Source organism: Bos grunniens, chromosome 1 (assembly GCF_055505025.1).
Source record: "Bos grunniens cultivar Pamir isolate PY7600 chromosome 1, Bosgru_T2T1.0, whole genome shotgun sequence".
NCBI lineage: Eukaryota > Metazoa > Chordata > Mammalia > Artiodactyla > Bovidae > Bos > Bos grunniens.
In genome coordinates, this window is record NC_141165.1 from 55,964,578 (window position 1) to 55,987,756 (window position 23,179).

General features: G+C 36.9%; 1 protein-coding gene across 2 annotated transcripts in view; it reads right to left on the bottom strand.

Moving 5' to 3' along the window:
• BCHE (butyrylcholinesterase) overlaps window positions 1-23,179 on the bottom strand; it is a 79,450-nt gene that overhangs the window by 18,819 nt on the left and 37,452 nt on the right. The window contains exon 3 of one of the 2 annotated variants that reach the window (XM_086317929.1): window positions 8,132-9,932. The exons of the other annotated variant lie outside the window; for it this stretch is intronic. Within the exon in view, the coding sequence (XP_086174055.1) occupies window positions 9,929-9,932 (4 nt within the window). The 3' untranslated portion in view covers window positions 8,132-9,928. Of the gene's footprint in view, window positions 1-8,131; window positions 9,933-23,179 lie in introns of those variants that run through there. 2 annotated transcript variants of the gene reach the window in all.

Below are 23,179 nucleotides of genomic sequence, written 5' to 3' on the forward strand. Positions count from 1 at the left end.
ATTCTTGAGAAAGATAGACAATAATGATAATAATAAAAGAAAAATATATAGTATGTTGGATAGTAATAGCTCCTAGAAATAATAAAGCGGAAAGTGGGGATGATAGGAAATCATGAGTATGTTAAGTATGTGTGTGTGTTTGGAGGGCAGAGGTAGGGAGTGTATAATAAGGAATTTGATTGACTTTGTCCAAATTTCCTCGTGAGACAACCTCTAAGTCTTGGGATTTTGCACCATACCTGATAGTTTATACTAACAGGGTGATTCATGTTGTGCACATGATGGCTTTTGCTAATGCAATGACTCAGGGTGGGGCTGCACACACTGATAATCTTAGGGAAGGAACTGACCTCCCCTGAAAAACTAACCAGTGATTAGAGGGTAAGACTTTGAGCCAACTGATATCAGCCTGAGCTCCAGGAAGAGGAAGGGCCTAAAGATTGAATTGAACCACTTGGCCAATAATTGACTGTGCCATGACTTTCTAATGCAACCCAAATAAAACTAAACCTCAAGGTCAGGTGAGTTTTCTGGGTTGGCAGTTCTCCATGTGCACATTACCACAATTGATGCCATGAAGATGAAGTGTCTCTGAGGATGTTGAAGATTTCTATCTGGAAGCTTGTTAGTTGTAGATCTTGCTCTCTGTATCCTTTACTTTGGTTCTGAACTATGTGCTCTTGCTATATCGTGTGTGTGTCACTCACTCAGTTGTGTCTAACTCTGTGACTCCACGGATTGTAGCTCACCAGTCTCCTCTGTCCATGGAATTCTCCAGAAAAGAATACTAGAGTTAGTTGCCTTGTCCTTCTCTAGGGGATCTTCATAACCCAGGTATTCCACATTACAGGCAGATTTTCTTTATCATCTGAGCCACCAGGGAAGACCTTTGCTATATTAAAACTGTTATTTGTAATTTATGGCATTTTTATAAGTCCTATGAGTCATTCTAGTGAATTATCAAATCTGAGGGAATGCATGTGGACTCTGAACTCGCAAGTTAGATCTGAAATCTTGGGACACGTTGACAGTCTGAAGGGCTGTGCCTTAACCTTGACTTTGGAAGACTCTGGGTAGGGAAACTCTGCGATATTTGAAAACAAAGAAACTTAAGTGAAGAGTTGACAGAGGATAAGAGTGAGCCATGCAATTTATTTGAGGGAAGAGTATTTTAACAAAAGCAGAAAGCAAAGGCTAGTGAGACAGGTGTGTGCCTGGAGTTTTCCAAGAACCTTAGTAGGAGGGTGTGACTCAAGTGAAGCCAGTCAGGGAGGAAGGAGTAGAAGGTGATATTATTTATTTACTTGTAGGACATTATAATCTTTTTACATCTGCTGTGAGGGAGAGAAGAAGCAATTGGAAGGTTTGCACAAATAAAGGACAAGATCTCACTTATTCTTTTTAAAAAGATTATCTCTGAGTATTGACTGCAGAGAATCCACAGGTAAAAGCAGGGAGATCAGTTAGGAGACCACAGGAATAATTTATGTGAGAGATGATGGTTGTGTGAACCACAGAAATAGTAGCAGAAATAGAGAGAAGTGCTCAAAGCTTGCAAATATTTTGAAGGGTGAGTCCTTATAACTGGCCATGAATTAGAAGTGGAGAGAAATGAGAACAGTCAAAGATGACTCCAAGAATTCTGGCCTGAGGAACTGGGAGGATTAACAGAGCTGCCATCATTCAAATAGGAAATCCTGTAAGAAGAGCATGTTGTTGCTACTGCTGTTCAGTCGCCCAGTTTTGTCGGATTGTTTGTGACCCCTTGGACTGTAGCAAACCAGGCCTCCCTGTCCCTCACCAACTCCTGAAGCTTTCCCAAGTTCATGTTCATTGCATTGGTGATGCCATCCAGCCATCTCATCCTCTGACACCCTCTTCTTTTGCTCTCAGTCTTTCCCAGCATCAGGGACTTTCCAATGAGTCATCTGTTCACATCAGATGACCAGAATACTTGAGCTTAAGCTTCAGCTTCAGCTTCAGCATCAGTCCTTCCAGGGAATATTCAGGGTTGATCTCCCTTAAGATAGACTGGTTTGATCTCCTTGCTGATTAAGGAACTTTTAAGAGTCTTCTCCAGCAGCACAGTCCAAAGGCATCAATTATTTGGCATTCTGCCTTCTTTACAGTCCAGCTCTTACAACTGTACATGACCACTGGGAAGACCATAGCCTTAACTATATAGACCTTTGTCAGAGGAGTAATGTCTCTGCTTTTAAACAGGTTTGTCATCCCTTTCCTGCCAAGAAGGAATCGTCTTCTGATTTCATGGCTGCAATCACCGTCCACAGTGATTTTGGAGCCTGAGAAGAAATCTGTCACTACTTCCACCTTTTCCCCTTTTATTTGCCATGCAGTAATGAGGCTGGGATGCCATGATCTTGGTTTTTTAATATTTAGTCTTATGCCAGTCCTTTCACTCTCCTCCTTCACCCTTATCAAGAGGGTCTTTAGTACCTCTTGGCTTTCTGCCATCAGAGTGATATCATCTGCATATCTAAGATTGTTGATGTTTCTCATGCCTATCTTAATTCCAGCTTATAACTCATCCAGAAGAGCATACTTGGAGGAAAATAACATGAGTTCAACTCTTCCCAGGTCTTTAGGAAGAATGTCAGATTTTTCCCTTCCTATGCAGGGGGAAAAATGCAGCTTTTCCTTACTGTATATTTCTTTCCTGTTAGTCTCCTTTTCTATCACATAGAACACTTCACTACTGACCCTTTTAGATATTAACTGTGTGAACACTTTTCTCAAGACAATAAGCTAGTCTGACACCACCTGAGTGTTCTACAATTTAATTCAATTCTGATACTACCTGGACAGAGCATCAGATCCAACAGAAAAGGACTCAGTCCCACAAGACTCCCCCACCCTTTCACAACAATAAGAAAGTCTTTGACACCAGCTGAGTGTCCTACATGCTAAGCTAAATAATGTGAAACTCTGCATCAAATAAATTTTCACTATGGCTGTAAGACACCATGCAACAGTTTTTACATGCCCCTTACATGTACACTATTCTTTTTTTACCATAGCAATTCAGCATTTAATAAAAACAATTGATAATATAGCATATAGCCTGTGCCTAAAGGATCTATATTTTAAAAGTGAGATGTTCAGATTTAGGACCCTTAGAAAAAAAATCAGGAAGCAACTGAGCAAAATTGAGCTCAAAAAAGGAGACATTCAGTGAGTATCATGATTAGTAGTGGGAGCAGTACTTGAAACAGTTCACATGTTGCTTCTATTATACTGACATATTTATATAAAGAACAGACAAAGCAATTTTCATATAGTAAACAAATTTACTCTTCATATTTAAGCATATAAAAAGGAATGTGTATTCCCAACAGAATCTATTATTTTAAGTAAATATGGAGACACAGGTGAAACAGAAAAGGATAACAAACAGAAAAGGGTAAATACCATCTTGTTTATTGCAAGGTCATATTCTCCATATCATCTTGCATATGGTAAACTTCTTAGGATAAAAATAAGCATTAAATATATTTTGAAGTAGTTTTTTGATTCCTTCCAGAAGAATTTCTGTGACTGTAACATTTGTAAAATTGATCAGGTTGCACTACTAATTGTGTTTAAGTGTTTGAAAATCTGAACAATTTAAAAACTGACCCAAAGATAGCTTTCTTAAATTAAATAAATTATAACAATTATTCTTAATTATATAACCAAATAAAATTGTCTAATAACCACTGAATTATATTAAAACAACTATTAATTCATAAATGCATTCCAGTAATTTAAGGATACTGATTGCATTTTAATTTATAAGGTTATAGCCTAGGCTAATTAGTTTTATAAAACTTCTTATCCTGAATCTCATGATTTTCTACAAGCTTCCATGATGAAGCTCCAATGATGAATGAAATAATGTAAACTAGTTTTCTTCAAAAATATACATGCAAATGTATACATTCTGGTTAATCTGTCTTCTGATTATTATATATTACATATATATATGTGTGTGTGTGTGTGTGTGTATTACACAACTTAAATATTTAGGATGTACCTGTGTGTATGCGAAGTCTCTTCAGTCATGTCTAACTCTTTGTGACCCTATGGACTGTAGCCCATCAGGATCCTCTGTCCATGGGATTCTCCAGACAAGTTGCCATGTCCTTCTCCAGGGGATCTTCCTGACCCATGGATGGAACCCAGGTCTCCTGGCCTGCAGGCAGATTCTTTACTGCTGAGCCACTTGGAAAGCCCAAATATTAAGGAAGCCAAAACCAATTGAGCAAATATCATTTACGTAAAGATTAAAATATATCATAGTAGCATATTATTGCAATTCACTGTAACAGTGCCAAATTACATAATAACAATTATATATTGAGCTCTGAAATAAATCATATCTTATTTATTTTTGTATGCTCAGTACCTGAAATAATCCTGAGCAAAAAGTATATGCTCAATAAATGCTTGTTGAAATGAGAACTAAGTGAATAACCTTCATTACTTTGGATATATTTTGAATTAATTCAATATGAGCTATTAAATATTTTTCACAGTACTATATGAAAAGAGAAATTCACTTTATTCTCTTGGGTTAAGATGAATAAAAATGTATGGTAAACATTACTCTTTCAAGAATAAAAACCCCAAAATGTACATTGATTCTTCAAGTGCCTAAAGCAATAATACATTTCACTTCAAAGTCCTACATGAGCTAATGGAAGGTCGCAATGTGTATGAGTTACTCTTGAGCCTGTTCACAGACTGAATCTCAACTCTTTCAAGTCTTATTTCTTCCATCCAGATGCACTATACATTATCAGAAAGGTTTTTATGACTGTACTGTTTTCTCCCTGGAGGTAATAAGGTCAAAAAAAAAATGTTACTAAAGCAATATAGAGTTTATAACAATTTACTTGGGCATACAGCATTTTTTATAAGTGGATCACTTGCAATTTGGATTATATTTTAATGCAAATGTCTTAATTTAGTTCACTTTTGGTACTTGTTTCCCCCATCTCCTGACATTTTCATTGAAAACTGTGGAAATGAAAGAAGTAATTACTGAAGAACCATTCCCTAGCTTCATGAATTTAAGTTTCCTCCTTACTTCGACAGGTTTGTTTTTCAAGGCAGGAATATGGGTACCCAGGGTGGCAGGATTGAACTACTACACTGTAAAAGTTTGCAATAATTCAGCAATTCTCTAAAAATTATTTCTTCCATCTGAATATACTACGTAAACAGGATCCATGGTCAACTTGGTTCTTAAATTATATTATCTCATTATTCTTAACTAGTGAATTGGGATATATTCTCAACTTCACAGGGAAATAGGAATTCAGAATTTTTATGAGAGAAAGAGAAGAGAAAAGAGAAGGCAAGATAAAAGAGGGAACTAAAGAGAAGAGTCCCATAGAAATATATAAATTAAATAATCCTGCTACCAAATTTGATCAAAAGGCAAAATCCACCAATAATCTAAACTTTCTGGGGAAGGAAAAAAAGAGGAAGATTTATTTTCAGTCAGCACTAATAAAAAGGAGCAAATTACATTTCAGTTAAAAAAATGCCATTAGGAAGATGAGATATATTTAGCTGCACATCATCTTCTAACTTTAAAAATAATTAGTAACTGTAGTAACTGGAGGCATTCAGAACATGGGATGAGGTTTCAGCTCTAGCAATAAGCAGAGGCCAATTATTATATAATATAGATAGATAGGCACTATGAAATGGATGCCTGGGAAGTAAGAAAAAACCTTTGGTCTAAAAGCTGAACATTTCATAAAAGGTAAGACTTCTTGACTGTTAGAACCTTGTCTGATCTTTTCATTTTTATTTTTTACTAGCACTTAATAAAGAAATAGATGGGGAAACAGTGGAAACAGTCTCAGACTTTATTTTTTTGGGCTCCAAAATCACTGCAGATGGTGATTGCAGCCATGAAATTAAAAGACGCTTACTCCTTAGAAGGAAAGTTATGACCAACCTAGATAGCATATTCAAGAGCAGAGACATTACTTTGCCAACAAAGGTCCGTCTAGTCAAGGCTATGGTTTTTCCTGTGGTCATGTATGGATGTGAGAGTTGGACTGTGAAGAAAGCTGAGCACCAAAGAATTGATGCTTTTGAACTGTGGTGTTGGAGAAGACTCTTGAGAGTCCTTTGGACTGCAAGGAGATCCAACCAGTCCATTCTAAAGGAGATCAGCCCTGGGATTTCTTTGGAAGGACTGATGCTAAAGCTGAAACTCCAATCCTTTGGCCACCTCATGTGAAAAGTTGACTCATTGGAAAAGACTCTGATGGTGGGAGGGATTGGGGGCAGGAGGAGAAGGGGACGACAGAGGATGAAATGGCTGGATGGCATCACCGACACGATGGATGTGAGTTTGAGTGAACTCCGGGAGTTGGTGATGGACAGGGGGGCCTGGTGTGCTGCAATTCATGGGGTCATGAAGAGTTGGACATGACTGAGCGACTGAACTGAACTGAATAAAGAAATTGCCACAGATTTTCAATCAGTGTTGTTCAACTCGATCATATTGAAGGGGAAAATAAAAAGTTCAAAATATCTTAAAAACACACAAACATGCTACTCTTCTTAATCCAAATCTGTATGTTCCAACACATTTTCACCTTTGCTGAGACATCGTTTCTTTTTTTTCCCTCTAAATATATAACTAAAAGTCAGGTGCCCATTTAAAAGCACATTTTCTATTATTTTATAGGAAAATTTAGATTGTAATTAGTATTTAAGAGAGATTTTTGTACTTAACCCAGTCTCCTAAATGCTTGACTAAAGTACTTGGATAGAATCATGCAAACAAATTGATTCCCAGAACACAGTTTGCATTTAGCAATTAGGTTGCACAGCACAGCTTCAGTTGTTTGTCAGCTGAAAGGGAAAAAGGTTGCCAGACAAAAGATCTCTTAAGATTCTCACTAGATGGTTGATATGATGGATGAACAAAGCTTTCATGGTTTAGAGGATTATTCTTTCTTCTTTCCTCTGCATTGTTTCAACAGAAGGGTTGGCTTAATTAGCTAGAGAGTTACAGAGAAACACCAGGCAATGTTTAGCCTCTTCCAGCTCTCTAGAAAAATGAACTGGACTGAATACTAGATTGATTTAAAGAGAAGCAAAAATGTTTCCTCTCTCCCTTCCTTCCCTCCCTCCTTCCTTCTTTCTTCCCTCTCTCCTTCCTTCTTTCTTCCCTCTCTCCTTCTCTTCCTCCCTTCCTCCTGCCTTCTTTCTTTTCTTTATTAGCTTTGCAAGTGCATCCAGATAATCTGCCAAATTTCTAATGTGAAAATGCATTATATTTGTACCTATATCTGTCTTCCAGTGACATCAGAGCAACTGCTATCATTTGGATGCAATCATATTAATCCCAGAAGGGCAATAGTCTGTATTAAGTTCAAATGCACTTTTACAAAGCGTCAACAGAGTATATTTCTTTTAATGAGTTCAGACTTAGTATTAATCATGGATGAGAAAATAACCCCAAAATTGAAACACACTGGCTTCTCTTTTGAGTCTTCCAAATTTTACCATTTTTGTTCTTCATGTCGGTTTGCTCTAATCTGTGCCATAAAGTTGATGGCAACAAGCCCACAGTTTCAAGAATAAACCTAGGAAATGCCAAGAAAAAGTCCTGGAAACTGAGTTTTGTAGTAGCATATGCAATCCTTAAAATAGGTTGATTTTAAGGGAACATTTGAACATTAGAAGGGACTTGGGAAATCAAATACTCTAAGAAATTTACATAAAAACTTAATTGCAAATTTTTTTTATTTATGGGAGACTTTGAGTATATAAAATACTTCTTCTTGAATTCAAACATTTTTCATTGTATCACCGTTCACTTGAGGTTCCTTTGTTTGAATAATCAACTCCATTAGGTTGGAAAACTCCATGAGAGTAGATAAACATGCCTGTTTTGTTCATTCCTGTAGCCTAGCACAGTCTGTACTCAATAAAAGCGGCTTGCTGAAGATTTTTCCTACCAGAGGACTTGCTTAAGTAAGTAAACCATTAGATTGATTGTACCAAAACCCAATGTAATTTTGAGTACAAAGCACAAACACACACACACACATTTAGGTAATATGATGAATGATACATTGCAAACTAAAATTAAAATATCCATGTATATTTGATTTTATTTACAGGACATTGATTCTAAGGAAAGTAAGATGAAGGAAAAAATATGGCAAGTTAAGCTTCAGTGATAGCAGTGACATTATTTTTGGAGAAATAAATATTTTAAGTAAGCTTTATTGTAATACACATATGTACACAATAGACCCAAATCATGATTAATGAATTTTTCAAACTGAGCACCAAAGCATACTGAATTTCTAATTATTAACATGATTATATAAATAAAATAATCTTATTTAATATCAATTTTGTATAATCCAATTAATAGGTAAAATCCTTTGATCCAACTGATATTAAATCTATGTTTGCTATCTACAATATAAAAAACAATGCTATTTTAATACTTCTTTTATCATATTAATTGATTAATTAGTAAATTAAAATAATCATTTTCATAATTTTCAATTATTTAAAACTTTTATGATGTCCCATGCAAGCATGCATACTAAGTCACTTCAGTTGTATCTGTCTCTTTGCGACACCATGGACTGTAGCCCAACAGGCTCCTCTGTCTATGGAATTCTCTAGGCAAGAATACTGGAGTGGGTAGCCATTCCCTTCTCCAGGGTATCTTCATGACCCAGGATCAAACCTGGATCTCCCACATTGAAGGCAGATTCTTTACTGTCTGAGCCATGAGGAAAGCTCTTTATGATATCCTTATCTCAATTATTTCTCTTGAAAGCCTTGTATTTTATTGGCATGAAGTTGGAAATATTTTATAATCAAAGATTTTCTATTCTTAGATTGTTTTGGCTCTTTTCTGGATACTTTTCCTAGCTTTTTTATTAATTAAATAATTTTAACTTTTTTTTTTACTCAGAGATAAATATTATGATCTTTAAATAAAGTTGAAATTTCCGTGAGGTAATGTTGTTTCATCTCCTATTCAGTATTTCATTCTGCATAAAATACCTGCTTAAAGGTCTTCTTGTTTGTTTGTTTTATATCATGGGGTGTGTGTCAGATTCTGGAAAAGTTCATTCCAAATCCTGACAACTTTATTCATTATTAACTCTAGTTGATAAAACATATTTGTATTAAAGCCCTTCCAGAATTCCAGGCACTGCAGCTATTTTTCACTTTTTATCAAAGAGTAGTTTGGGGCTTTTTTTAATGCTAAGCTAAATTGACATATCTATGAATTTTACCCAAAGATTCCCTGGTTTATGTCCACAAAGAATATATCCAAATTCTCTTTATGACAATTTGACACATCTTTGTTTTACTTGAAGCCAGATACATTCATCTCCTCACCCAAACACCTCTTTTTGTCCTCCAGACTAAAGATAATCTCTTCCTTCCTGAGACAATGAGGTTTTCTTATCTGGAGATGTGTCACATGATAGCCAATGTTCTGTTGAATTTTCCTTAATCCACAATAAAATATCAAATCTATTTTTTTTAAGGAAGTTGTTTGTCATTCACTTACTGAATTTTATTGCCCAATGTGCAGCAGGAACTCCATGGGCAATGGATATAGCAGTGACAAGACTGATAAAGTTCCTGATCACAGAGATTTATCAATTTAATGAGTGAAGATGGACTAGAAGTAAAGTAACATTATTAAAAATTCAGGTACTAAAATAAAATAAAAATTCAGGTACTTATATTTACTATGAAGAAAAGATAAGCAGTATGGCCAAATGTCTTTAAAGAGCATGCAATAATTCAGAACTGGCTACTGCGTCATGGAAAGGAGAAGTGAAACAAATTGAGGACGGGTAATGAAAGTGAACCTTCTTTCCAGCACTGGTTCTTGGCTACAGCTTTCTGGCTTTTACCTAGAAAGACAAACATGAGAAGCAATGGATTGTGCAATTCTCATAGATGCTAAATACAGCCCAGGCAATACCTTCTGGACTCTTCTCAGTGACAGTGATGAATATGACTTCCGAATGACTTGAGAATTACAGTTAAGTCACTCACAAGATTCTATTTCTTATGTCCGTGGCAGATGGACAATAACAAAAACTACAAAGATAATTATTTCACTATGGAAGTATGATGTAATAATTTGTTAATTTAATACAGGTTTCCTTGGACACTATTTCATGAATTTTATGCAAAAATATTAAGGTAATGAAAGATTAAAAATACCTTTCCTATTAAATTGTATTGTTTTATGATTAGAGCTACAGTTATCTTTATCTTGTTATGATGAGACATATTGTCAACAATTTACATGACTACAGAACTATGAAACCTGAAATATAAATTATGAAACCTATATAATATTGGAGAAGGTGATGGCACCCCACTCCAATACTCTTGCCTGGAAAATCCCATGGATGGAGGAGCCCGGTAGGCTGAAGTCCATGGGGTCGCTCAGAGTCAGACAGGACTGAGCGACTCTACTTTCACTTTTCACCTTCATGTATTGGAGAAGGAAATGGCAACCCACTCCAGTGTTCTTGCCTGGAGAATCCCAGGGACAGGGGAGCCTGGTGGGCTGCTGTCTATGGGGTCGCATAGAGTCAGACACGACTGAAGTGACTTAGCAATATAAATATGATTTTTGAAATTAAAGTTATTAAAATATCCTTAATCTGAGAGGTGAGATAAATGTTTATTTTCTGCATAGAAAATGGTAGATTTTTAAAGAAGACAAATATTTCTGCCAACAATATAATCTTATGTTTCAAAGGTGTTTTTGTTTTTGCTTTGATACTAGTATTAAAGTGTTATTGCAGGTGTCATAATTTAAAGAGAATTTTAATATCATAAAATGAGGTGGGAAAGTATTTGTTTAAAATTTTACTGGTTGTGTGGTTCATGACATGCATGAATGGTAAGTGGCTTCACTGTCTGACTCTTTGCAACCCTAGGACTGTAGCCCACCAGGCGCCCCTGTCCATGGGATTTTCCAGGCAAGAATGCTGGAATGGGTTACCATTCCTTTCTCTAGGGGGTCTTCAGGACCCAGGGATCCAACCTGGATCTCTTATGTCCCCTGCTTTGGCAGGCAGATTCTTTACTAGTAGCGCCATCTGGGAAGCTCACGATCTTGAGCAATTTGCCTAAATTCTTCAATTGTTAGTTGATTTGTAATATAGGGATATTAATGCATTTTATGTAGAGTAGTTGTAAATTAAATATGAAATATTTATACATTATTTCACAGAAATATTTGAATCTGAATAAAATATTTAATGAATTGAATCTATGATGATGAAGAGGAAGATGGCGGCAGTGGCGAAGGCAAAACCCACACTATCCTGTAACCACCGGAGTCATTCTGGCTGCTGTTTGCAACTTCTCATGGTAGGATCCACAAGTTATTGGACAAGATTTGCCAATTAAGATGTGAGATAGGTTTTATTCAGGAAACAGAGACACAGAATTAATTACCTTGGCAACTCTGTGGTAAACATGGTTTTCAAAATTCAACTATGTGTTTGTCTAAAGGTCATGCTATTTCTGATGCATCATTGTTTGTTAGAGGCCTAAAAAAAAGGCCTCTATAAAAATTTTTTGTGGAGGTAAAATAAGTTCATACTAAAGTATGTGTTTAGATTTTCAGCATCATTTATTTCAATATGTTCAGGATTGAAAAGTAATTAAAAGCACTGCATCTTTTAAATGTATTTGTACTTTTAAATATTGTCAACACAACTCTTTTTTGGAAGGTACATTCTTTCAGACACTCACATATCAGTAATTTACATTATCTGTGCAATGATGACAATTATCCATAATATAGCTTTTAATTTAAATATATATTTATTTTTTACTCTGTGTCTCTTTAGCTACTGCCATCATTTTCTGTTATATTTTTAACCTTTCCTGATTGATGTAGTTTGAAAAATAATTTAAAATATTTCTGCTTCTTATAACATAAATCAGCGATTCTCAATGGAAAGGGAAATAAGGGTAGAAGGAAATAGTGGTAATTAGGAGACACATCCATCTGGAATCATGCCAGACTTATTTGCAGGACTTTTTAAAATTGCATGTACCTATCTAGAAACTTTGATGAAGATGGATGTCCTATTCTCTATCATTAAAAGCGCTATCACTGTGACTCAATATTCCAAAGGCAAATAAGACCTTGCTACTCAAAGGTTTGTAGTAAGTAAGAAATCAAATTGCCATTCAGATTCTGGGTTCCCCAGGTATAGCCTTTTATAAGGTTCATGGTTCCAAGCTTAAATTTCCTTTCTGCCTCTATTCACTTCTTAACAAATTTACCCACTCTGTTTTAATTGTTCCAGTATGTAGTGAACTCACCTGCCTGTCTCCACATTCTTCATCCAAAGCACTTTGTTTGACCCTAGTGATGAAATCTCAGCCACTGTGTATAAACCTATATTTAGCATTCTACCTCTCCCTTCAACTCAGTGAGGCCACACTATGTTTAACCTCCACAAAAGTACATACTTTTCGCTTTATCTAATTCAGTGGATGTCCTCAACCTGGTCCCAGTGTGACATTACAATCCAAGGGAACACATAATATTTGATTTGTAACCACAGGTTTTGTGACCAGAATCTACTACTAAAATGGGTTAAACTTACATGGAATTCTTCAACTTCTCAGAGACTAGTTATCCATACAAATAACTTGTATCAAGGAGACTACATTGACAAGTATAGTGAGCAGGGAGAAAATTTTAACCAAGGTAGACAAAGAACATGTCATATAGGCTGTTTTAGACAATAAGAAATTTGGATCTTATTCTATATAAAATAAGAAGTCACTGGAGAGTTATTATCTAGGCAGTGATAAAATCTAACTTACATCTTGGAAAGATAATTGCAACCACATTGAGGAGAATAAACTATAGAGAGGCAGTGGTGGAACCAGGGAGGCTGGCTATTGTAGGAAACCCAGTCACACTCCTGACATAGATTAGGTTTTTAACTGAGAATAGTATTATCTGAGTTAGCTTCTGATATATTTTGAAGGTTGAGCTTATAGAATTTGCTGATATGCAATGGAAAATGTAAGGATTCCTAGTGAGCAAAGGTTTTGGTTTTAAGTAACTTTTGTAAATATAGGAGATATTTACGGAGATATAAAGAAAAATCACAAGAGTGTATATATGATGTTTAACATCATAGAGATAAGATAATCTTACTTAGGGAAGCACATAGGAAAGGAGGAAGGAAGAGATTTAAAGCTCTGGAAAGCTATAACTATAGGGAAGATAAAAAGAATCCACTTAATTATTCAATTATTCACTTATTGAGCAATTATTTATTGCTTATTATGTGTGTAAGTATGTTCCAGGTACTGGATTATACAGTTCTGAACAAAATAAATAAAACTCCTTTTTCTTCTGGAGCTAGTATTTTGGTGAGAGAAATAAAGAGAGGGTATATAAGATCAACCAGTTAAATAGTACAAACTAAGGGGAAAAAAGAAACTAAGAAGGAGATATTTAGTATGCAGAAAGTTGAAAATATGGTAAGGTGACCAGGAAAGTCTCTATTGAAAAGGTGATTTTGGATTGAACTGAAGAAAATGAAAGCTATATTCACATGCTTCTCTAGAGAAGGAGGAAAAGAGACCACTGAAGGAAACTCCGTGCAAATCTTCTGACTATATCTAGAATGGGAGTTTACCCTGGAAGTTCAAAACAGAAGGGAAATCAGTGTGGCTGGTGTGGAATGGAGGTGGTAAAGGTAGGGGAGATGAAGTTGGAGAAGAGATTATTCAAGGGGCCTATAAACCAGTGTAAAATACTTCATTTTATTCTGAGTAAGATGAAAATAAATGAAGCACTTTGAACAAAAGACTTGACATGTCCTGATAATAGCTTCTTTTGGCTGCTACATTGAGAACAGATAGGAGTTGAACAAACACAGAAAATAGATACCAGACAGGAGGCTAGTGCAAAAATACATGTTCAGTTCAGTTCAGTTCAGTCACTCAGTCATGTCTGACTCTTTGCAAACCCATGAACCACAGCACACCAGGCCTCCCTGTCCATCACCAACTCCCGGAGTCCAGCCAAACCTATGTCCATCGAGTTGGTGATGCCAACTAGCTCATCCTCTGTCGTCTCCTTCTCCTCCTGTCCTCAATTTTTCCCAGCATGAGGGTCTTTTCAAATGAGTCAACTCTTCACATCAGGTGGCCAAAGGATTGGAGTTTCAGCTTCAACATCAGTCCTACCAATGAACACCCAGGACTGATCTCCTTTAGGATGGACTGGTTGGATCTCCTTGCAGTGCAAGGGACTCTCAAGAGTTTTCTCCAACACCACAGTTCAATAACATCAATTCTTTGGCACTCAGTCTTCTTTATAGTCCAACTCTCACATCCATACATGACCACTGGAAACCATAGCCTTGACTAGATGGACCTTTGTTGGCAAAGTAATGTCTCTGCTTTTTAATATGCTGTGTAGGTTGGTCATAACTTTCTTTCAAAGGAGCAAGTGTCTTTTAATTTCATGGCTGCAATCACCATCTGCCGTGATTTTGGAGCCCAGAAAAATAAAGTTAGCCACTGTTTCCACATCTATTTGCCATGAAGTGATGGGACCAGATGCCATGATTTTGGTTTTCTGAATGTTGAGCTTTAAGCCAACTTTTTCACTCTCCTCTTTCACCTTCATCAAGAGGCTCTTTAGTTCTTCTTCACTTTCTGCCATAAGGGTGGTGTCATGTGCATATCTGAGGTTATTGATATTTCTCCCAGCAATCTTGATTCCAGCTTGTGCTTCTTCCAGCCCAGCATTTGTCATGATGTACTCTGCATATAAATTAAATAAGCAGGGTGACAATATACAGCCTTGACGTACTCCTTTTCCTATTTGGAATCAGTCTGTTGTTCCATGTCCAGTTCTAACTGTTGCTTCCTGACCTGCATACAGGTTTCTCAAGAGGCAGGTCAGGTGGTCTGGTATTCCCATCTCTTTCAGAATTTTCCACAGTTTATTGTGATCCACATAGTCAAAGGCTTTGGCATGGTCAATAAAGCAGAAATAGATGTTTTTCTGGAACTCTCTTGCTTTTTCAATGATCCGGTGGATGTTGGCAATTTGATCTCTGGTTCTTCTGCCTTCTCTAAAACCAGCTTGAACATCTGGAAGTTCACGGTTCACGTATTGCTGAAGCCTGGCTTGGAGAATTTTGAGCATGACTTTACTAGCGTGTGAGATGAGTGCAATTGTGCAGTAGTTCGAGCATTCTTTGGCATTGCCTTTCTTTGGGATTGGAATGAAAACTGATCTCTTCCAGTCCTGTGGCCACTGCTGAGTTTTCCCAATTTGCTGGCATATTGAGTGAAGCACTTTCACAGCGTCATCTTTCAGGATTTGAAATAGCTCAACTGGAATTCCATCACCTCCACTAGCTTTGTTCGTAGTGATGCTTTCTAAGGCCCACTTCACTTCACATTCCAAGACGTCTGGCTCTAGGTGAGTGATCACACCATAATGATTATCTGGGTCATAAAGATCTTTGTACAGTTCTTCTGTTTATTCTTGCCACCTCTTCTTAGTATCTTCTGCTTCTGTTAGGTCCCTACCATTTCTGTCCTTTATTGAGCCCATCTTTGCATGAAATGTTCCCTTGGTATCTCTAATTTTCTTGAAGAGATCTCTAGTCTTTCCCATTTTATTGTTTTCCTCTATTTCTTGCATTGATCTCTGAGGAAGGCTTTCTTATCTCTCCTTGCTATTCTTTGGAACTCTGCATTCAGATGCTTATATCTTTCCTTTCCTCCTTTGCTTTTCACTTCCCTTCTTTTCACAGCTATGGGATGAGGTTGGTTTGAGCCTAAGTAGTAGCAGTGGAAGTAGCCAAGACTGGTTAATTTCTGCATATATTCTAATTCTTTCTATTTATTTGTTTGTTTTATGCTATAGTAGAGACATCACATTCTTTACCTAATCAATTCAGGATGCATCTTCCTCCTCTCAAAAAAGACATTGTTTCTATTTATCCAAAACACTGTAATACCTAATAAATTTAACAACGATTTTTTAATCACCTAATAGCCAGCCAGACTGCTATTCCTCATAGCTCAGACATTAGAGCATCTGCCTGCAAAGAAGTAGACCTGGGTTTAATCCCTGGGTTGGGAAGATCCCCAGGATAAGGAAATGGCAACCCACTCCAGTATTCTTGCCAGGGAAATCCCATAGACAGAAGGGATTGGTGGGCCACAGTCCAGGGGGTCACAACGAGTTGGACATGACGAGTACTAACACACACAAATGCCAGACTATATTTAAGACTATTTTAGATTAAAAGATATGTAATAGACATTAACTTATATGCAGAGTACACCATGAGAAACGCTGGACTAGAAGAAACACAAGCTGGAATCAAGATTGCTGGAAGACATATCAATAACCTCAGATATGCAGATGACACCACCCTTATGGCAGAAACTAAAGAGGAACTAAAAAGCCTCTTGATGAAAGTGAAAGTGGAGAGTGAAAAATTGGCTTAAAGCTCAACATTAGAAAACGAAGATCATGGCATCTGGTCCCATCACTTCATGGGAAATAGATGGGGATACAGTGGAAACAGTGTCAGACTTTATTTTTCTGGGCTCCAAAATCACTGCAGATGGTGACTACAGCCATGAAATTAAAAGGCGCTTACTCCTTGGAAGAAAAGTTATGACCAACCTAGATAGCATATTCAAAAACAGAGACATTACTTTGCCAACAAAAGTCCATCTAGTTAAGTCTATGGTTTTTCCTGTGGTCATGTATGGATGTGAGAGTTGGACTGTGAAGAAGGCTGAGCGCCGAAGAATTGATGCTTTTGAACTGTGGTGTTGGAGAAGACTCTTGAGAGTCCTTTGGACTGCAAGGAAATCCAACCAGTCCATTCTGAAGGAGATCAGCCCTGGGATTTCTTTGGAAGGAATGATGCTAAAGCTGAAACTCCAGTACTTTGGCCACCTCATGCAAAGAGTTGACTCATTGGAAAAGACTCTGATGCTGGGAGGGACTGGGGGCAAGAGGAGAAGGGGACGACAGAGGATGAGATGGCTGGATGGCATCACTGACTCGATGGACGTGAGTCTGAGTGAACTCCGGGAGTTGGTGATGGACAGGGAGGCCTGGCGTGCTGCAATTCATGGGGTCACAAAGAGTCGGACACGACTGAGAGACTGAACTGAACTGAACTGAATGGACATTAGTAATTGTAAACAGTGTGCACTCTTGATGAGAATTCTGATTGGCTACATTAAAAAAAAAAGATTTATTTATTTATTTTTATTTTTTGACTGTGGTGGGTCCTTGTTGCTATGCATAGGCTTTCTCTAGTTGGAGTGAGCGAGGGATACTTTTCCTTGAGGTGCAAGGTTTTCCCATTGCTGTGGATTCTCTTGTTGCACAGCGTGAGCTCTAGAGTGAGGGTTCAGTAGTTGTGGCACACAGGTTTAGTTGCTCCACAGCATGTGGAATTTTCCCAGACCAAGGATCAAACCAGTGTCCCTTGCATTGCAAGGTGGATTCTTAAGCCCTGGGCAACCAGGGAAATGCGTGATTGGTTACTTTTTTAAAGGTCAAGTTAGCAGAATTCACCAAACTGGATGTGGGGAATGATGAGGGAGACAGCAACATAGTTCTTGAAGTTTGGGGCATAAGAAAGTAGAATAATGGAGTGGTTTTTACCTGAAATGGGAAAACCTTGGAAGGAAATATTAAAAGAAAACTATGGCTATAAAAAGTTTATAATACTATATATTTAAGTGGATAGGTACATTATGTCCAGGGGTTCAGGCAAAGATCTGGGCTGCAGATATAACTTTGAAAGCCATTCACATGTAGATGGTGGGTACGAAACTGCGTGGTATCATCTATGGAATAAATACGTAGAGAAAAGACAACATGTCAAGAGCTGAGTTTTGAATCACTAACGTTTAGAGATGAGATGAAAGTGAAAGTGTTAGTTGCTTGGTCGTGTTCTACTCTTTGAGACCCCGTGAACTGTAGCCCGCAAGGCTCTTCTGTACATATTTCCCAGTCAAGAATATCGGAGTGGGTTGTCATTCCCTTCTCCAGGGGATCTTCCTGACCAAGGGATCAAACCCATGTCTCCTGCATTGTAGGCAGATTCTTTACCACTGAGCCACCAGAGAAGCCCACAATTATATATTTAGACATAAAGTTTTGATTCTTGATAATGAGAAATATTGAGATAAAGGAGTCAAAACATTGGATAGGTTATTAGTATGAACACTAAAATGATTAAAAGTGCCTATATGACTTACAGTAGACAGAAGGAAGGTAAGCTAGATGCTAAAAATCTCCAGTGAATGAATAGGATTCACCAGAATTTAAGAGGATGATACAGCAAAAACGGGGAGTGGATAGCATAGTACAATATAGTCTGACAGAATCTGCTTCAAGTAAATTGAAATATTGTGAGAGAGGAGGGAGAAGTAGTGTTTTAAAAATGGTAACTACTAGTCAGGTGGATATAAATACAACTCTGTGGTACAAGAATAGTGAAATAAAAACAGCCATCAGTTGAACAGACTGAAGGTGAAATAGAATCTTTAGAATCTGCCAGACATCATTCAAAGCCGGAGTTAAGGAAATATTCAAGAAGTTGAAATGGTAGTGAATTTTGGAATCCCAGAAAGAACAGTTTATGGGGTTTGAAGGTTTGGGAAAAGTAGTAATATGATTAGTATATTTGTCAGTATAGATTATTAAAGGAACAAAAATATATTTTCAAAGAGATTATTAAACAAGGTTACATTCCTTAGTGACATAATATGGCTTGTCATGTGTTTTGAATATTTAACTCGATGCTTGCACAGTCATATGTATATAGGCAGATGGGAGATATTCTATCTTCATATGATTCTGGAAGATCTAAAATACAGCACAGATGACCCCAATGACCTAAATTATTAACTATAAAGGTCATATTTTTAGCCCCTGCTCAACAATTGTTCACATTTCTCTTTGAAAACTAATTTTCATTGCCTTTATAAACACCACAAATTTCTTATTTTTTCCTTCTAATTTTCTAGTCATTCCTTCTTACTCTGAATTGTAGGCATCTTTACCTTTTCTTCCTCCCTAACATTGGAGATTGTCAGGTCCTACACCTAATAGGCTTCTCATTCTACATAAAATATCTTAGTGATCACATCCAGTTTGATTAATTAAATTATTATTTATATCCAAGTGCCTACTCAACATATCCCCATAGATGTGTCCTGAGCACTAATTCAGTGTACAAATGACTGAACTCATCAATCTAACCCTATCTTCCACATGCTTCAAATTCAGTAAAAGACCCTGGCTAGTCAAGTCAGAAAACCAGGTAACATTCCTTGATTTACTTTACTTCTCTCTCCATACCTAAGTAATCACCAAACAATTTGACTGATGTCCACTGAAGCCCTCAAAGCCATCTTCTACCAAGTCTTTTCATTTCCAATGAAACCCTGCTAATTGAGACCATTACTATGCTGCCTCTGCTCTGAGTGATTGTTCCATGTTTCCAAATTATTCTCCCTTTCACCTTTCTGACTCATTAGATCATTCTCTCCTTTGCAAACAAAATGATCTTACTAAAATTCAAAGTCGATAAGCATTATTCCCTGATTTAAACAAACAAAATGTTTCCACATGGTAATCTTAGAATATAATCCATAACTGGTGGAATTTGCAAAAGTATAACCTGGTTCATCCATACCTCTCTAGAATCATATCTTTCTGCACCTCCTTTTGATAGCTTACTGTGAATGATGTCGGATTTGTGATCTCTGAAGATTTAGCTTCGGGATCAGGGACCAGGCTTGATCACTGAAGACCTTTTGGGTAGCAGTTTTATTTAAGTAAGAACAGTGACAGAGATGCTTCTGACAGAGACATCAGAAGGGGGACAGAGAGTGCCCCACTCTTCCTAGTTATAGCAAGCTATTTTATGTCTGTTAGAAAGCTATTAATCAGATAAGAGAGACACCTCAAGGCTGAAGGAGTTTCACCGGGCTCCTCTCCCACAATATGTATTTTTGAGATAGGATGGCATGAGGTGTATCATCCCCCAGCCATAAAACAATTGATATGAATATTGGTTTGTTGAGTTATTATCAGCCCAAGGTTTGAAAAAGAAAAAAAAAAAAGTTAGTCTTAGGTGGAACCATTTCAAAGAAAGGAAAATTCCAAAGCAAATATATAGTTTCATGAACATAGCTTAAGAAAAACATTTCCATAGAGAGTTTGTTTCCTCCTGCCCTTGCAATGGCACCCCACTCCAGTACTCTTGCCTGGAAAATCCCATGGACAGAGGAGCCTGGTAGGCTGCAGTCCATGGGGTTGCTAAGAGTCGGACACGACTGAGCGACTTTCCTTTCACTTTTCAATTTCATGCATTGTAGAAGGAAATGGCAACCCACTCCAGTGTCCTTGCCTGGAGAATCCCAGGGACGGGGGAGCCCGGTGGGCTGCCGTCCATGGCGTCGCACAGAGTTGGACACGACTGAAGCGACTTAGCAGCAGCAGCAGCCGCTTAAGGGAGAGACAAAAAGAAATGTCTGACACTTGCAGCCCATTTCCTCCACTTGGAGATGCCTGGCCTTCCTGCCTGTCACCCTCTCATTTTCTTACTTTCTCTCACTCTATCACTGTTTAGTCGCTCAGTTGCGTCTGACAGTTTGCGAGCCCATGGACTCTGTAGCCTGCTAGACTCCTCTGTCCATGTGATTTCCCAGACAAGAATATTGGAGTGGGCTGCCATTTCCTTCTCCAGGGTATCTTCCTCACCCAGGATCAAACCTGTGTCTCCTGCATTGCAGGTGATCCTTTACCATTGAGCCACTAGGGGAAGCCCTCTATCACCTCTGGATCTTTGCAAATACAAATTAACATTCCCAGGGACTTCCCTGGAATCCCAGTGGTTGAGGCTCTGTGCTCCCAATGCAAGGAGCACAAGTTCAATCCCTGGTTGGTGGTAGTCCACATATCATACAGCATGGCCTTAAAGGGAAAAAACAAACAAACAAACAAAAAACCACTATCCTTCCCAAAGGCTTGTTTGTCTCCTTCAGGAAGGTTTCTAGGATTGGTCTGAGAAGTCTGCAGTCAAGCATGGTATAGTCCTTATGGTACATTACTTATTTGCTGCTGTCTTCCAGAAGAAGGTGGTAACCTCCTGCTAGTAAGTCTGCAATTTCTTCTACACTATATTCCTACTGACTCCACAGTATTTATCATATTGCCTGGTTTGTAACTGTTGCTCAATAAATATTTGTTCAATGAATGAGAGTATAAAATATTAAAAGAGAAGTGAGATAAAATTTAACATAAACCATTTGATTTTTTTTTTAAATCATCACTTAAGTTCATAACATTGGATACAACAAAAAGGGACCAGAACCAGATGCTGAAATAATGGTATAATCATATCTTTAGCATAATGATTATGTAATTTATTTTAATCTGCCTAAATAGTAGTCAAAGTACATGAAATATTGTTCTGATTATTTTAATGACCAAATTGGGTGTGTTGATTGATTCTGAAAAATTCAGTTGTTAGAAAAAATAGCTTGATAGAATACTATAACGTTTGGGGAACATGGGCTTCTCTGGTAGCTCAGCGGTTAAAGCATCTGCCTGCAATGCTGGAGACTCAGGTTCGATTCCTGGGTTGGGAAGATCCCCTGGAGAAGGAAATGGCAACCCACTCCAGTATTCTTGCCTGGAGAATCCCATGGACGGAGGAGCCTGGTGGGCTACAGTCCACCAGGTCGCAAAGAGTCGTAAACGACCGAGCGACTTCACTTTATAAATAAAGAATGATCCTATGTCTCTGAATAGATATTATCAAAACTTTAAGCAACTATGATCTATCATATTTTCCTGAAGAAAGCATTACTATATTTGTGGTTGGTGGAATGGATACAGAAACTCAAATAGCATATAAATTTCATTTCTACTTATTTTTTGAGGTAAATACTACAGTGGAACTAAAATGTTTCATTAGGTTCCTCACATTAATTTATTAAAAATTTCCAGTAATTTTTTTTTTTTTTTTACAAATAAAGTCAGAATGAAAGTCCTATGGATTAAGGTAAATTATAGTTGAATTACAATGTTTGTCTACTTTTCTGACATAATATAAGACCTTTAAAAAATTTTTTGCTCTAATTTCTCATGATAAAGGCTACCTTTAAAGCAAAGTAATATTTTTTAGAAGCTTATTTGCCCAATAAGTTTCCTTAGGAAATAGAGTTGAAATTCTCCCTGACTGGAACATTATAATATTTTCATAAAATAGCTACAATTGCTTTCAATAACCAGTTATCACTGCAGAAGACACTGAGATATTAATTTTAAAAATGACTCCTATCAATATTAAATTTGATTAGATTTTTAAAAGTATGTTACTCAGAGAAAAATTTTTACGATTTAAGGGGTTTTTTTTGAGTTGTATTTCATTAAGAAAAACTGACTACCAAGTAATATAGTCCTACCTATTTTAAACAACATTAAGTATTCTGACACCAACTATTGGAAAAGGAATGATAGATATGTCAGGTGCCCTTTAAGAATTCATAAATGCTGATGAAAAATCGATTTCAAGAAAATTTTTAGACTGTCAAATATATACCTAATCTCTCTATTCTAGTTACATACAGTATAAGGAAACAGTGAAAGACATTTGTAATTTTTAAAGTAATCTTTGGTTTGTTGAATTTCTAATATACCAGTGATATTTTGTGAACAAATGCTATGTAATCAATCCATTATGATAAGATTGTCATTAGGAAATACATTCTATATTAAACAAATACCATTTTTTCTTATTGTATAAACATAATAAATATTTAATTTCAAAGACTATGACAATATTGTAGTTTATTTCTGCTACAACTCAAGAAGGCCATTTTGAAAGCACTTAGACTGCTATGAATATTCTTCCAAAATGCCATTTATATCTACAAAACAGACATGTATACTGCAGAAAAATCTTGACTATAAACTTATCTGTGGTTAAGAGAGTAAAATGTAGGAAAAAAAGAAAACTATCATCAATTATGGAGAGGTGAATTACAGTTATTTATTCCTCTCGACTTTACATGTATTATTTATTAT